The 14109-nt window shown below is 38.0% G+C and overlaps 1 protein-coding gene across 2 annotated transcripts in view; it reads right to left on the bottom strand.

Moving 5' to 3' along the window:
• The window catches only part of MPP7 (MAGUK p55 scaffold protein 7), a 235597-nt gene that overhangs the window by 19794 nt on the left and 201694 nt on the right, over positions 1–14109 (bottom strand). For both annotated transcript variants that reach the window (XM_072412676.1, XM_072412677.1), the window contains exons 14-15: positions 11749–11829; positions 3716–3809 (exon numbers count right to left, since the gene is read on the bottom strand). In XM_072412676.1, coding sequence (XP_072268777.1) covers positions 3716–3809; positions 11749–11829 — 175 coding nt within the window. The remainder of the gene's footprint in view (positions 1–3715; positions 3810–11748; positions 11830–14109) is intronic.

Here is a 14109-nt window from a genome sequence, read left to right as displayed (position 1 = left end):
TTTGCCAAGTCCTTTAGCGTGTCCTTTTTTCCCCCCAACATATATATAGATATATATAAACCTTGTATTTTACATTTTAAAATCAGTAACACCTGCTAGGGTTACAGTTAACCTGCAAAGAAAAAACACTTCAGCTTAAGAGCGCACTAATGTTTTCCATCAGCTCTTTGTCTGAGCTAATGCTATACAATAAAAAAGCTGGAGAAGTTAAACAATTGAAACTACTGAAATTTCATTGCACACTGAGGTATAGCTGCCTTCAGCTGCCAATAACTAAAGCGGGAAGGCTTTGGAACTGTTGACAGAAAGAAGATGGCAGATTATCTGCCATAAAAGCTTATCTGCTGCTTAAAAACCAAAACAAGATAAGGTAAGATATTAAACACATAAGTTGCTGGGTGCCTGCCAATGCAGCTTTACATCTAGGCTGGACAAGATGTGGCTCTATGGCAGCTCTTAAAGGATAAGGGCAGTTTTAATTACTGTTTAATAGAGGCTGAATGCTGAAATGGTAACAGTCTTGCTGGGATGAATACATAAAGAGATGGAGAATGGAATCCTTTCCTAGAGTAAATACTGCCTTTGATTCACTCATTCATATCTAAAGGCAGGTGTATTTGTGATCTCTCTTAAAATGAAGGGTCATAAAATTGCTTGATCTTCTTTTATAGCAGATATCATGTAAACAAAGACCAAGGCATCTAATCATGTGATCAGTGCTGCAGGATTTTCTGTAGGAAATGTATATCTGTCAATTGTTCTGTTATTATTATCTATCCCAATAATGCACTCAGTGAAGCGTAAAGTGAACTTGTGCTCAGGGTATGTACAGTCAAGTATTTACATATTCCTAATAAAATCTTAGTAAATTAGCTGAACTGAATGCTCAGTTCTGCTTTAAATGTGAATATATTTCAATGTTCAACTGGAGCACTGAAAACAGTTGCCTTCTCTCAGCAGCTAAGATCTCTTAGCTCTGCTCTCCCACAGACTTTCAATTACATTTTGATAGAAGACAGCTAAATCACTGCTGGGAAAGGGAGCAGGCTGAACTGATACAAAAACTTCTGTTCTTGTATTACTATAGAATTATAATCCAAATTGCCCACAGCTCCCCATCTCAGCAAGGGCTTGTTTTTACAAAAATATGTAAATCCATGCATGTCCTGGCCACAGGATCACTTTAAATTAACATTTATGTTACAAACCTGGGGAATTCAAAAAGAGTAGATTAGGAAACATGCATAAACAAAGCTGAACATTAGTGAAAATTACAGATCAAAAATCTAAAGTAAAGTTATATTTTACTAAGCTTGGATTGGCATATTGGTCCTTTGATGTGATAGGCAACCTCAAAGACTAAAAGAAATACCCAGGAGGTATCAGGCAGTCAGGGTCTCGTGCAACTTTTACATTAATCGCCAATATTCAGATGTTGTTGTAAATTTCTGAAATTTACTGTAAATGTTACAGACACTAACAATGTGTTTGGATTGTGGCCTTTGAGGACTAGAGACTGAAAATGGTAATCTACATTCCCGCTAATAGGAGGAGAATCCACATACTATTCTTCCAGATACATCGGAGACAACTGTGCTCCAAACCACCATCAGTGCTGTCCATATATCTGAAAGCATGACCTCATTGTCTTATAATCTCTGCTTAAGTAGAGGATCAGAATTCAGACTGCTCATACCTTTCAAAGTAAAGACTATGACCAATACCTAGGTCCTCCAAAGTATGGTCAGCACCAAAGCACTATGCACTGGCCAGTGTAGGAACCCGGGATTTGTGGTGTATCCTGGAATACACTGGTGCTGCCAGAATGAATGTTTGGGGGAAATCTATCATTCCAGCCCAGCCAATCAAGATGGCTGAAGATCCCACACCTGAAAGAGGGCCAGATGAATATGATGACACTTACAACAGAGCAGGATTTGGTGAGTTAATGAAAAATTGCAATCAGACAGGTAAGTTTTTTTATTGCTAAAGGCACATTGCCAGTCTCTTCAGAAATAAAGGGCTTGTCTGGTCGCATTTTTTTTATTTGTAACATTTGTTATGAGATTTACGTCAACCACAAAGTCCAGGGAATTATTACAGGAATATTATTGATTTTTGTCTACTAGTGAATCTTTTTATAAAGCATGAACCTGACATTCCAGAATCTTTCAGGTCGATGTGTTTCAATGGTTAAAATAGATTATCCACCAGGGAATGTTTCAGTGAATGTCAGATTCATTGCTTTTTTAAAATAGAGCCCTAGGAATTGGTAATTTTAACTGTGCAGTTCTGGAAACCAAGAACATAAGTCCCCTGGGGCAAATCTAGAATTTCACAACTCTCTAGACAATCAAGACGAGCTAGAGATTATAAATCTATTTCATGTCCAAAAAAAGAAATAAGAATAAAATCAAAGCACAAAACTATTATATCTGTGGTTTTGAAGGTTTTGTAAGATTACAGAAAAACAGTGAGAAAACTGACTCCCCCACTCAAAAAAAAAAGAAGACAGAACTATTTTTTTTATGGGTTATGTGAATGCATTTTGAAATGTCACATGCCAGGGGGTAAAGCCCACAAGATTTCCAGCGGTCAATGAGTCAATGTAAAAAATGAAATCACCAATGTTCTGTTGACAAGAGTGACAAACTGTGTTGATGTTTCATATAATGAAACTTGTTAGTGCCTCTGAATTGTGGCTGCCAGGGTCAACTTCCAGCTTTCGGGGATGTGCAATTAATGTGAAAAATAACACCCGGCTGGTTGCCCATAATCTCCACAGTCCTCCCTCCTAGGCACAGATCACCGAGTCAATTTATTCTGTGTAACAAGCTTCGAACAGTTGGGTATTTATAACATTTATGTAAATAATGCTTAGGAGTAAAGAAAATCCATACAGCCGGTGGTGTTGCTGGCACTGTCCTGAGTGGAACACAAGCAGCTTCTGCCGAGGCCTGTGCTCCTGCATGACCTTTTAAAACTTATTGGTATTCTGGGGACGTTTGGATGAGCAGCAACTTCTTAAAGTGTACCTGCCACTGATGATTTATAAGGCTTTTTTTTTTATCAGCTTAGGGTTCTGAGGGTGAAAGTTTTGAAAGTATATCTAAAGTAAAAATGGTGAGTTCCTGCCTAACGGCAAAGCAAACTACTGCTGCGCCCAGGTAGCAGTTTACAACCCATTTTGCACAAATGCTAAAGTTGTATTGAAGATTTATTAAAGGAGTATCTACTGTTCACATGCATTGGATGCAAATGTTGCCAGGGATATTAACTTAGGTAATGAGATAATGTTTTGCTGACTTCTAACATCCAATTATGTACAATGAAAAAGAATTTTGTTTCTGAATTTCCTTGCATGTGATCGGGTATTCTATTCGGAACTATTGCTATATTCAACAACAGTGTTCTCCCCAGTCCCTTTTAGCCAGGTGCACCTTTCAACACTTTTCAGTAACCAGCCGGCTGTTTTTGGGTGGTTGTGAAGTTTTATTCACTTTGGGTGGTTGTGAAGTAGGAGTCACTACCTGCCTACCGTTTCTTTCTTCCCAGCTTAACAAAAAGAGGAGAACACTGCAATAAGCTAAGTGAATTATCTCTTATAAGGTGATAACTCACCTTGGTAAGTGAATAGCCTCAATTCCTTCAGTAAATCAGCCCCGTTTTATATTTTATTTCAGAAAACACACAAAGTAGAAATGTCCCAACTTACTTGTTATTGTGTATGTCAGCTTCAAACAAGTGTTTGGAGATAAATATGTATTCCAAACCATCACACTCTTGACTCCTCTTTCCTCGGGTTGTATCTACAAATGAGGGGTAAAACAAACAGAGATGAAATGACAATTAAGTAGATAGTATTTGGATATTGAAAACTAACATGGAGGCTGATCTCTTTCAGAAAATGCTAGCTGACTAATCAACCTTATGCATTCCAAAAGAAAAAAAAAAAAAGTTTTTCCAGTAGATACATCCTAACTTCCTGTTTCATTGACACAGGACACATTCAAAAGACAGTAAAAGGAAGGGTCCTCAAATTGAAGTCTAGTACAACTATTACCATTAGAAAACTTATATTTTCTCCTGACAGTCACCAGGACAAATACAAAGGGTGAAATTTTCCCAAACTACAAAATAATACACTTTACTAAATGTCAGTTTTTAAATACTGTCTATGTGATCAGCTTCATGTGGATAGTGGAATCAACATGATAATGTTTTGGATACCAAGGTTTTGGGTAATAAAGATATACATGAGCAGGTATATTTGGTCGTCATGTAAGTTGTATCATTGTATTTTTTCCTATCCAATAAACTTCACAGCATGCCCTATCTAGATTTAGCTTACAGCCACATGAAGACCATGTGCCCTAGGCCTTTTCCATAATGACCAGCATCTGCCCCACCATTATTTAAACATATTAAATATCAGCCATCTTAAAAGAAAAATATTAGCCTAATCCACATCTTTACAGTTCCTGGAAAGGTTGCCGTACAACGAGCCCATTTCAATGTACATTTTTTGGAAAATAAAATCTACGTTTATTAGATGGTTTTAATCTGGTTTTGTCATAAAAGTTAGTTTTTTCCATCTCTCATCCGTACGGACTTCCAGCGCGCTTGCTCGCTGTCTGCTGATGGGGTCTAATTGACAACTGAGGTTGTGCTCCCAATGGGATAACATATGTTAACCTGCATTAAACCCTCAGCCTCCTGCAGAGGACAGAAAGGTTAAAGTCCCAGAGAGGAAATCATCTTTATAAGTATGTCTCAAACAGAACATTTTAACACATGGAGCATCATGGGAGTGAGAGTGCTGTGGACTGTTAAAGATGTTTTCGTCTGTCAGACAGCTCACTAACAGAAACCAATGTGTCGCACATGTGCTTTGTGAGATACACACCAGTTTCATTTTACTGTGTCAACTTCCACCTTCAAATTAAACAACTACCGAACATGTGCGATCGTAACGCAATAAGGGCAAACTCTGGGCCGCTACAGTAATAGCGGGTCAAATATGGCAAAGTAATTACTTAATTACCCTATTTTGGAAATGGTTAAATAACCACTGATCAGCATTACAAAAACACAGACATTATTTTACAAAATAATGTGGATGGTAATAATACGTGCAATTGGCCTACAGAAAATTACAGATGCGTCTGAACCTTTTACTGAGAGGTGAGACAAATTATTTGTCTGCCATTACCAGTCATTGGAAGGTAATACATGTTTAAACAAAACAGGATTATTTATAAAGTGTGTTCACTGCTAAATCTCAAAAAGTGAAAATTAAATCTCAGATTCATGAAAGGAGTAAAACATTTCAAGATATGTTTTATTAGAAATACATCATAAAAGTGAAGTTTGTAAAAAAAAAAAAATTCTGCTGATTGCAGCTACTGCCAGTATCTTATCAGGTGATTCTGGAAACCATTTTGTTCTGTACATACTGGAGCTCTATGTGTATAAAGGTTATGGCAAATAAAAGTTGGTAAGGTGGATGGGGACAGTAGGATATTATATATTGCAAAATCGTGAAAAGTTTATAAACAATTGGGGGGAACCTTTTTCTGGTATGCTGGAGACTTTCTGAGTATATGCCCATAATAATGGCAAATATCCAGATCAGATTGAAACTAGTTTAAAGGATAAAAGTGTACAAGAGCAATGTAAAAAGAATAAAATCAATACATATATGTATATATACACACATATAGACACACGCTGACCAGTCACAGGTGTGTGGCAGGAAGGAGCTTTGTGAGCATTGACCAGAAGAAAGTAACATAATGGTCACCATAGGCCAGATTCCCAGATGAGAGTCGGGATGAGGATATGGTTAAATAACTTTGAAAATGGCTAGAAAACTGGTACCAAATGGGGAACTTTGCAATTGTCGCCATCTTCTGGTTGGATCACAGGCCTTGTCAGTCTGCCATATACATAACCCTCCCCCCAAAAAAAGTAAAATCCATTGGGATCTCGGAAACCAGCAAACTTCTTTTTTAGAAGGTCAACATTACTCTTGCATATTGCAGGCTTGGTCTGTATTTTGTACATCCATTCTCACCACATGTATGACATGTGTCAAGGCAACCCATGATGATTGATGCACAGCTTGATTTTAATCTTCTAATAAAGAGCTTGATGTCTTTCTGAGGCCCTGCTGGATTGGAATGTTTCCCTTTGCATATTTCAAGCTGCGAAAGCAGCCACTTTTGTTGAAAAGTGCTCATTATGGACCTGAAGAACATATTTCCGGGTTCGGAGGCTACTAAAGAGAGAACATTTTTAAAAAGGAAGGCTTTGAAGTTGGCAACCCAAGCAGTCCTTGTGTCCACGCTCTGAGCCTTTCTATCCAAAAGAGAAGCTCACCATGCCAAAGCACCATCATTCCGTAAGTGTGCAGGCTTCCTACGGCCTCCGGTTATTAAATGTATGGCAAGCCACTTTATGTGACAGCTCAGCTCCATGTGGGAGCTTTAATCTAAATATGGGTTACCTTTCAGTCAAAGCATGCTCTTACATGGAGCTACTGAAAATAGCAGCTTGTTTCACCAAGAAGCAGGCCCCTGTTCTGAAAACGATTAGCATGAGCAAAAATGTTTCACGCTGCTGTCATTCAGTCAGGCCCTGAGTGGTGTTTAGTTTGCAGAGAATGAATGATATGCTTACTACAAAGTCACACACAGAAATCTCGCTGAAAGAGGAGAGTGCCGTTGAAGTCTCCGGAAGCACACAGTGTCGATTTCATAGCAATGTAACATACCAATATAAATTAGTGTCATTTATCTCACGCAGCACTAATCTGAAAGGCCCATTGCCTTGTGGTGTAAATAAGATGTATCGCATAAAGCGCTCATTCTCCTCCACGGTTATATATGGCTTTCACATGCTTGTTCTAGCAGATAAATGGACAGGCAGCTGGTCAGGAGACGGGTACATTTCAGTAATATGAAACAATTTCCTTTGATCCAGTCATAAATCTGGCGCAAACATTAAGTAATCATATAAAATCTGGTATAAATTAAAAGCAGGATTTAAAATGATGTAAAAAACAAAATACAAGGTGTGCTGGTACAGGACAATTACTATATTTATATATTGAGGGTTTGTGTATTCCGTAGCACTGACACAGTTTAATCACCATTGTTTTGCATTTGTTTTTAACACTTGGACGCTTTTATTGGATGTATTTTTTTAAATTTTTTTTATGAAGCACTGACATGTTTTGTGTATTGTTGGATGGGTAGCTCGTTATCTTTTTTTTTTTTTTTTTTTTGTACATTTTCACTTAGGGGTCTCTATATAAAGCAGTGAATCTGACAATCACTGAAACATTTCCGGGTGGAGAATCTTCCAAGTCTATGTGCTTTAATGGCAGTAAATGATTCCTTGACCTATAAATAAATGTCATTACACACCTTTTGAAAGGTTTGATGCTGCCTGATTAGCTGTAAAACTGATCGCAGAGAACAACAAAAATTCCAGGAGGATATTAAATAAATAGCTCAACCCGGAAACAAGTTATCAAACCTTGCAGCTGTGTCTGTGTACAAAGGATCCTCTGGTTTATGGAGCCCTGGGTCTATTAATGGTACAGTTAAGCGAAGCTTTTTTACAGCGTGTTAAATGATTGCTTTATTTCTTTTTCACATTTGAAACAGAAAATATTGATTCAATTTAATGCCCAGTGGGATGATAAAGATGATGTTGTCAATTTCACAAAAGGGGAAGGTGTGTAATGAGAAATCCAAAGAAAACGGAAACTGGACAGACGGCGTTGTCTGCTTGACCGCTACACCTTAAGCTGTGGTCCATCTCCTGCCTGTAATAGTATGTGGCCCATGGGGAATACAGACAAAACACATTAGACACAAAACTGTTGTGTTTTAGCAGGTATTTATTCTGTTGCTGCTACTTAAACATTCTTTCCCTGATTTATTTGTTTTACTTTGTCATATTTCTCACAATCCTACAGTGTTGCAGGTGTGCAGAAAGTTTTGGTGGCTATCTGGATATTAGACATTGCAATCAGCATCCCGGATTATCAACTGCTAGAAGATTCATTATGTATTTAGAGAGTGTTTACATTTAAAGGTCATTGATCTCAATTGCGATTGCAAACACATACTTCCACATTTATTTCTTGATAAATTAGTTTTACAAGCTTTATGTTCTATTTCAGTATGTTTTTTGCCATATGACGTCATAAAAGACATCCAACCAACTCACAAAAAGATTCCTTAAATGAACCTGCAATTTCACTGTACACAGGCTAACAACGTCAAAGTATTGCAATGATATTTCATTATAATGTATTTATTTGCTGAATCTCCTATAGCCACCCTTCCAGGGAGTTAAAAATATCTTATAATAATATGTGATAGCACATGCTAGCTGTACTAACTCTTTTGATGTATTCAAAAGCATTCTCTATATATAGTATGGGGAATCCATTTGAGCAACAGACACCATAATGTTGATTCCCCTAAAACAATTGTTTATAAAAATAGGAGAAAGGAAACTAAAGGGATTCCAGTTTTTTTTTTGGATTACATCTGGGCCTGGAAAAGATTGTCCTGCTGTGATCAAGGGCAGCAATAAGTATCAAACAGAAATGCAAACTCTTCTGACACCAGCAGAAAGAGAACGTTTTGGGCTGGGTTGCATTTACATAAGTGCATGTGTATATCTGAATACTTATACACGGATGCATACATACCTACACAACAACAATTCAATAAAGAAGACAATCCTCTTTCTTGAAAGGTTTCTTTTTTTGCATGTGTACTTCACATGTTCTTTGAATATTGACATCTGGATTTCACGGCTACACAATGCATGCACGTAAACATGACACACGGATAGAATAACTGGCACGCCATCAGCCTTACCGACATACACATCACAGAACAGGATCTGAAAGCCGAGGTGGAAGTGACTATCACATGAAGCACACCGCCCAGCAATTAGTGGAAATATGGAAACACACTTTACTTGTTGTTCACTGCAGACCACAAAATCACTTAAAAATGACTTTCGGCCACAAGAATGTGGAGTATCCTGTACAAGCACTGTGGTAAATGTCTAGGAGGGCTCCAGATACTTGCACTAAGCTGGGTGGTACATGATACGAGATACAGTCCCTATGTTTTATGTTGAATGGTGTGTATGGGCATTTTTGACATTATTATTAACTTTATATTTATCTTTCATATATAGGATGTCAACATAATATGCAGCCTCGTACAATAAATAAACAAGAACATGCAGTTTACTTAGTGATTACTGGTCTCTGGGTTTATTCAACTATCCTTGATCTGTCAAACTGAAATAACAAGTGGCCCTTGTAACCACAGTAACTTAAACCTGTTCAATGTTTTATAAACCAAAATTGTAAAAATAGACAGCAGGAATACAATTTTAAAATAAAAGTCCAGTTATCAAATTTTAATCAGCTACTGAATTATAATCATGTCATAAAGCACAGTGAACTTCAGCAGCCAATCAAAGACCGATTTTCAGAAACCTGATGTATTTTAATTGCCCTTGTGTACTGCACATTACTTTCCTTTGTGCTTCACAATGAAGTGCTCCATAACATCTAAGCAAACTAAGTGAAGGTTGTTTGGGGACCTCTGTACTGTATTATTTATTATTTTTTTGCCACTAGTAAAGATTTTCATAAACTTTGGGACAAAAATTGAGCTCTCCAATCAGCAAGGAGTGAAAGGAGAATTGTATTCACCCAGCCTTCTGTAATCTTCCTAGCCGGTTTGGAAATCTTCACCAGTCTGTCTATGTTTTTTGGATCTTTGGTTGTCTTGACGGCTATCCAGGGATGACTGAACTTCTGTGTTTAATCATCTGAGCATAGTGTATATACCGGCCATTGTCAACCTGGGTTCCTCCTGAAGGTGCTAGGGGTTTCCTTGAATTGTGGCTGATTGACATTTCATTTGATGATGATTGCATAGTTCTGGTGCCAACACCACTTGAAGGAAACAGCTGCGTGACTATATTTTGGGTATAAAAGTGTAAGATCGCCTGTAGTACCGGGGGGTGTTTCAAGCAGGAAACAGGGCCAGCAGGTTTTAAGTGCATCAAGGGTTTATTTTACCTAACACTATTTCCACACAAAACAGGAAAAAAAAAACTAACTCACTGTTAGTTCCCTTGGCTAGCAATCGGGCCCAACCTAGTGCTGTGCAGGACTCTAAGACCCTAATCATACATCTTTTCCAACAAGTCTGTGTCTTTGTTCCCAGTTCCCCTTGGACCTCCTCCCAGCTCGCCAGCCAAGACAGAGACACAGGAATAAGCAGGCTGGGAGTTTATATCCTCACCCTAATTTCCAGGATGCATTTCAGGTGAGACTGATCATACCCAGGCTTCTTTAACTCCCTCCACCTGGCCAAGAAGCTCATTGTCATTCAGCCTGGTACTTCAAGCCCACCTTAAGGTCAATAGGAAAACTGTCTGACTAAACAGAAAAATACTCTGCGTATAACCTGTATCTGGGGCAAATGTACCTGTCATCCTGGACAAAACTCTGTCATTTATTTGGCCAGCTGTTACAGGTGGTATTCTAACCACCACTGTAGAGGGGCATTTTTTCCATTGGCCACCAATTTAAGGGGGTTTTTTCCCCATTGACACCCCCGAAAATTAGTTTTAGTAGGGGCTTTCCGCTACATGAAAATTATTTCAGAGGTTCCATAGTGGTAAAAAAAAAAAGAGCAAATGGGCTGTTAAGGAATTTAATTTACGGAGCATTAAGCTGTAGCCACTTAATGGATGAAAACACAGCAAGTAAAAACCTTGTGAAATGAATGAAACTGCCAACTAAAAAGCAAACCTCAGCAGACCTTGTATAAACCAATATCACTATAGAAGTATTGGCAACAAAGGCCCAAATACATTGCTATGGTTTTCTGACTTCAAGTACCATAGGATCTGATGTCAGAAAGTAATGAACAATGTTTTAAAAACCCAAATCCCACAATGCAATGAAGATGCCTTGGTAACAGAAAATGGTCAGTATAGGTGGTATTTTCTGTTTTTTAGTCCAATTCCTAAAGCAATTGTGTGCAATAAACACTGTGTGTGCAAAACATGCCTTTTGATGCTTGTGTTATAATTAAATGGTATCAAGCTGATGTCGACTCCTGGTGACTCTAGAGTTGTCCAATTCTAAATAGTTACAGAGAGAGTATACAGGGCTTTTAGTGAGCACATATTTTTTTAGCTATTTTTTCAGTGTTTCTCTTTAACTTTTGGACTTCACGCTTTATATGCTCATTATTGCATATTTTTTATTTTTATATTAAACGTGCAGATTTGCAGATTAGTCACTAGGGGCAGGGTAGAATAGCTGCTGCAATAACTCATCCTAATTGTTTAACAGTTGTTGAGATGAGATATGAGCCACACATGGAAAGCATTGTTTCCAACAAGACAGCTAATTCATGGACTTGCAGTGTATAAAGCACAACTTTTACACAGTACAGAAAGCAATTATGGGTTACCCTATGTTCATATACGAGTGCAAACTATATAAAGAACTGTATTTGGAAACATTAGCATGCATTGGTGAGATTATTTATATCAAGCTGATCACTTTTACATGTATATATAAAAATCAAAAGATGTTCTCTTATATTCCTTTTAAATAAGCTAAACTGAATATAACATTGGTGAAAAAAAAAAAAAAAAGAATACAGTAAGCTGAGCACTTACGTGGTACCGTTACTCCATAATGCTGGGTGTCGCTGATCAACACTTTCCTCTTCAGTTCATTTAATCCAACACCCACCGGTCCTAGGAGTATGAGAAAAAAATGTGTAAGTACAAGCTATGTCAAAGCATGCAAACATTGAAGAATAACTTGATAAGTATATCTCTACAAAGAACTAGCAGGTACAGCAGGGGTCAGCAAACTTTTTTTTTTTGCTATTAGGCCATTTTAGGAGGTCAAGAAGGCACACTAGGCGGGACTCTCGCTCGAGTCCTGCACTGATGGCTCCACCCCCTACCAGGAACCCTCCGCAATGCATACGGAGGTGAGGGAACGCCCCTAAAAGGAAATCCCTCTCCTCCTCAATGCATACGGAGGTGAGGGAACGCCCCTAAAAGGAAATCCCTCTCCTCCACAATGCATACGGCGGTGAGGGAACGCCTGTGAAAGGAAATCCCTCTACTTTGCAATGCATACGGAGGAGAGGGAATGTCCCCTTACCCCCATATGCGGCTCCAGGGTCGCAGGTTGCCAACCCCTGCCGGCTGGGCATAGTCTGGATCGACTAGGGGGCGTTAAGCCGGAACGGACTACTGGCTGACCCCTGAAGTAGAGGTTCCTGGCCGCCTTTTACATTTTGCTTCTGCTTTGATAACAAGAGTCATACATAACCTGATAACTTAAGTTGAAAAAATAAAAGGAAACCGTCTCTGCTATTCTCAGATAACTGCTAGTGTTCTAGGAATTCTTTATGAAGTATCAAATATTGATTTGTAAAAAAAAAATTGCAATAGGTTGAGGAAATGGAACTGTTGCTAATTATTGATGTTTGAGAAAGAGAAAAAGACGGGTAGGCGAGCCTGAAAAGATGGAATTTTGATGTTAATAGGATAGGTACAGGATATGTTAAAGATAGGAATGAACCGAATAGAACAAAGAGAAGAATTCCAGAGAGGCAGCCCTAAAGATGTCTTGCATAATAGGAATCCTTGGACAACCTTATGTCACAACAACTGTTATTGTTTGCAAGTGCTTTCTTTCTTTCTGTTTCTAACTCATATATAGATTTTTTTTAATCAATCATTTTTGGCAGATAGCATAAGCTGTCACTATAACAACACAAGTAATTTCCAGTCTCAGTGAATATAACATTAATCATCATTAGTCCGCACATTGCCAGATGTGTTTGTAGCCCTATAAAAAGCTGATTTAGACCTAAAACTGGACACTGTATGGCAAACATGAAATTTGATAATAAATTTATTGCTACAACCCCTAGACTCATAATACACCCAATGTTGGATAGTCTGGGTTAGTTCTGGTTGCATGCACCAACTTGTATTTCAATAGATATGCTGTTCCCCACTACTATGCGTATAACAGTTTTAGTAATTTGCAAATGTTGTGATGGAAAAGGAAAAAGATTTCCTAAAAAAAAAGGTGTTTTTACATTTGTTATTCAGGGCACAAGAAACAATGAATGTTGTATACCAGGGGTGTCAAACTCTGAACCGCAACGTCCTTTTTTTTAGCCCCCAAAGGAATCCTAAATATGAATTGCAGCTGGCCCACCGCTGCATTGAAATAGCGCCCCTACTTTGTCTAAGTTTTTAATTTTGGCCCACTGTGTATTTGAGTTTGACACCCCTGTTGTATACTGTGAATGTTTGTGACAAATTAGAATTTCCAAGGTAGAATTAATTTTCTTTGCATACACAGTATGGTAATACAATGATAGTGAATAAAAAAAGGCAACAAGCAATGTTTTAGAATAAATAGGTATAAAATACATAATGGGTAGGTATAGTTATTTTGAGGCTGTGGTTTTAATAACTTGCCTAGGAGTCCTCTTATCACAGCCTTGTTCTTCCAGTTCTCTATACTTTTTTAGGCAGCAGAATTTTTTTTTTTAACTAGAAGAGGATGTGCTGCAGGCACAGTTTTACAGAAATGTTCAAAGTAACGCTCTTGTGAAGTATTTAGAAGCCTAATAGCCTCGGACATATTTCACGCAATTAGGTGGTCTACAGCAAACACAAATATATTAGTAGTAAACCACACTGTTTAAATATTGTTTCAGGCATATTTTGATGAAAACTGCTTTACTCCTTCAAAGCCCCTTTTTAAATGGCAGGCTGCATTGTTGAGCAGATTTTTTTCATCAAGATTTAAAACTTTGCTTCTCTTAAAATTCTATTTTAGTGAAGCATCCAGGCTCGGGGATTTAGAGCTGGGCAGCTGGATGTTTCCAGATACCCTTTTTTGCAAGGAAAAGAATCCAGGCTCTTGCATTTAAGCCATTGTTTTATAATAAACATCAGTCAGTCATTAAGTGAAGCTGGTATTGTAGAAAATAATGAAGA

This window comes from Pyxicephalus adspersus, chromosome 5 (assembly GCF_032062135.1).
Source record: "Pyxicephalus adspersus chromosome 5, UCB_Pads_2.0, whole genome shotgun sequence".
In the NCBI taxonomy this organism is placed as follows: domain Eukaryota; kingdom Metazoa; phylum Chordata; class Amphibia; order Anura; family Pyxicephalidae; genus Pyxicephalus; species Pyxicephalus adspersus.
This window is presented reverse-complemented; position numbering and strand designations above follow the sequence as displayed.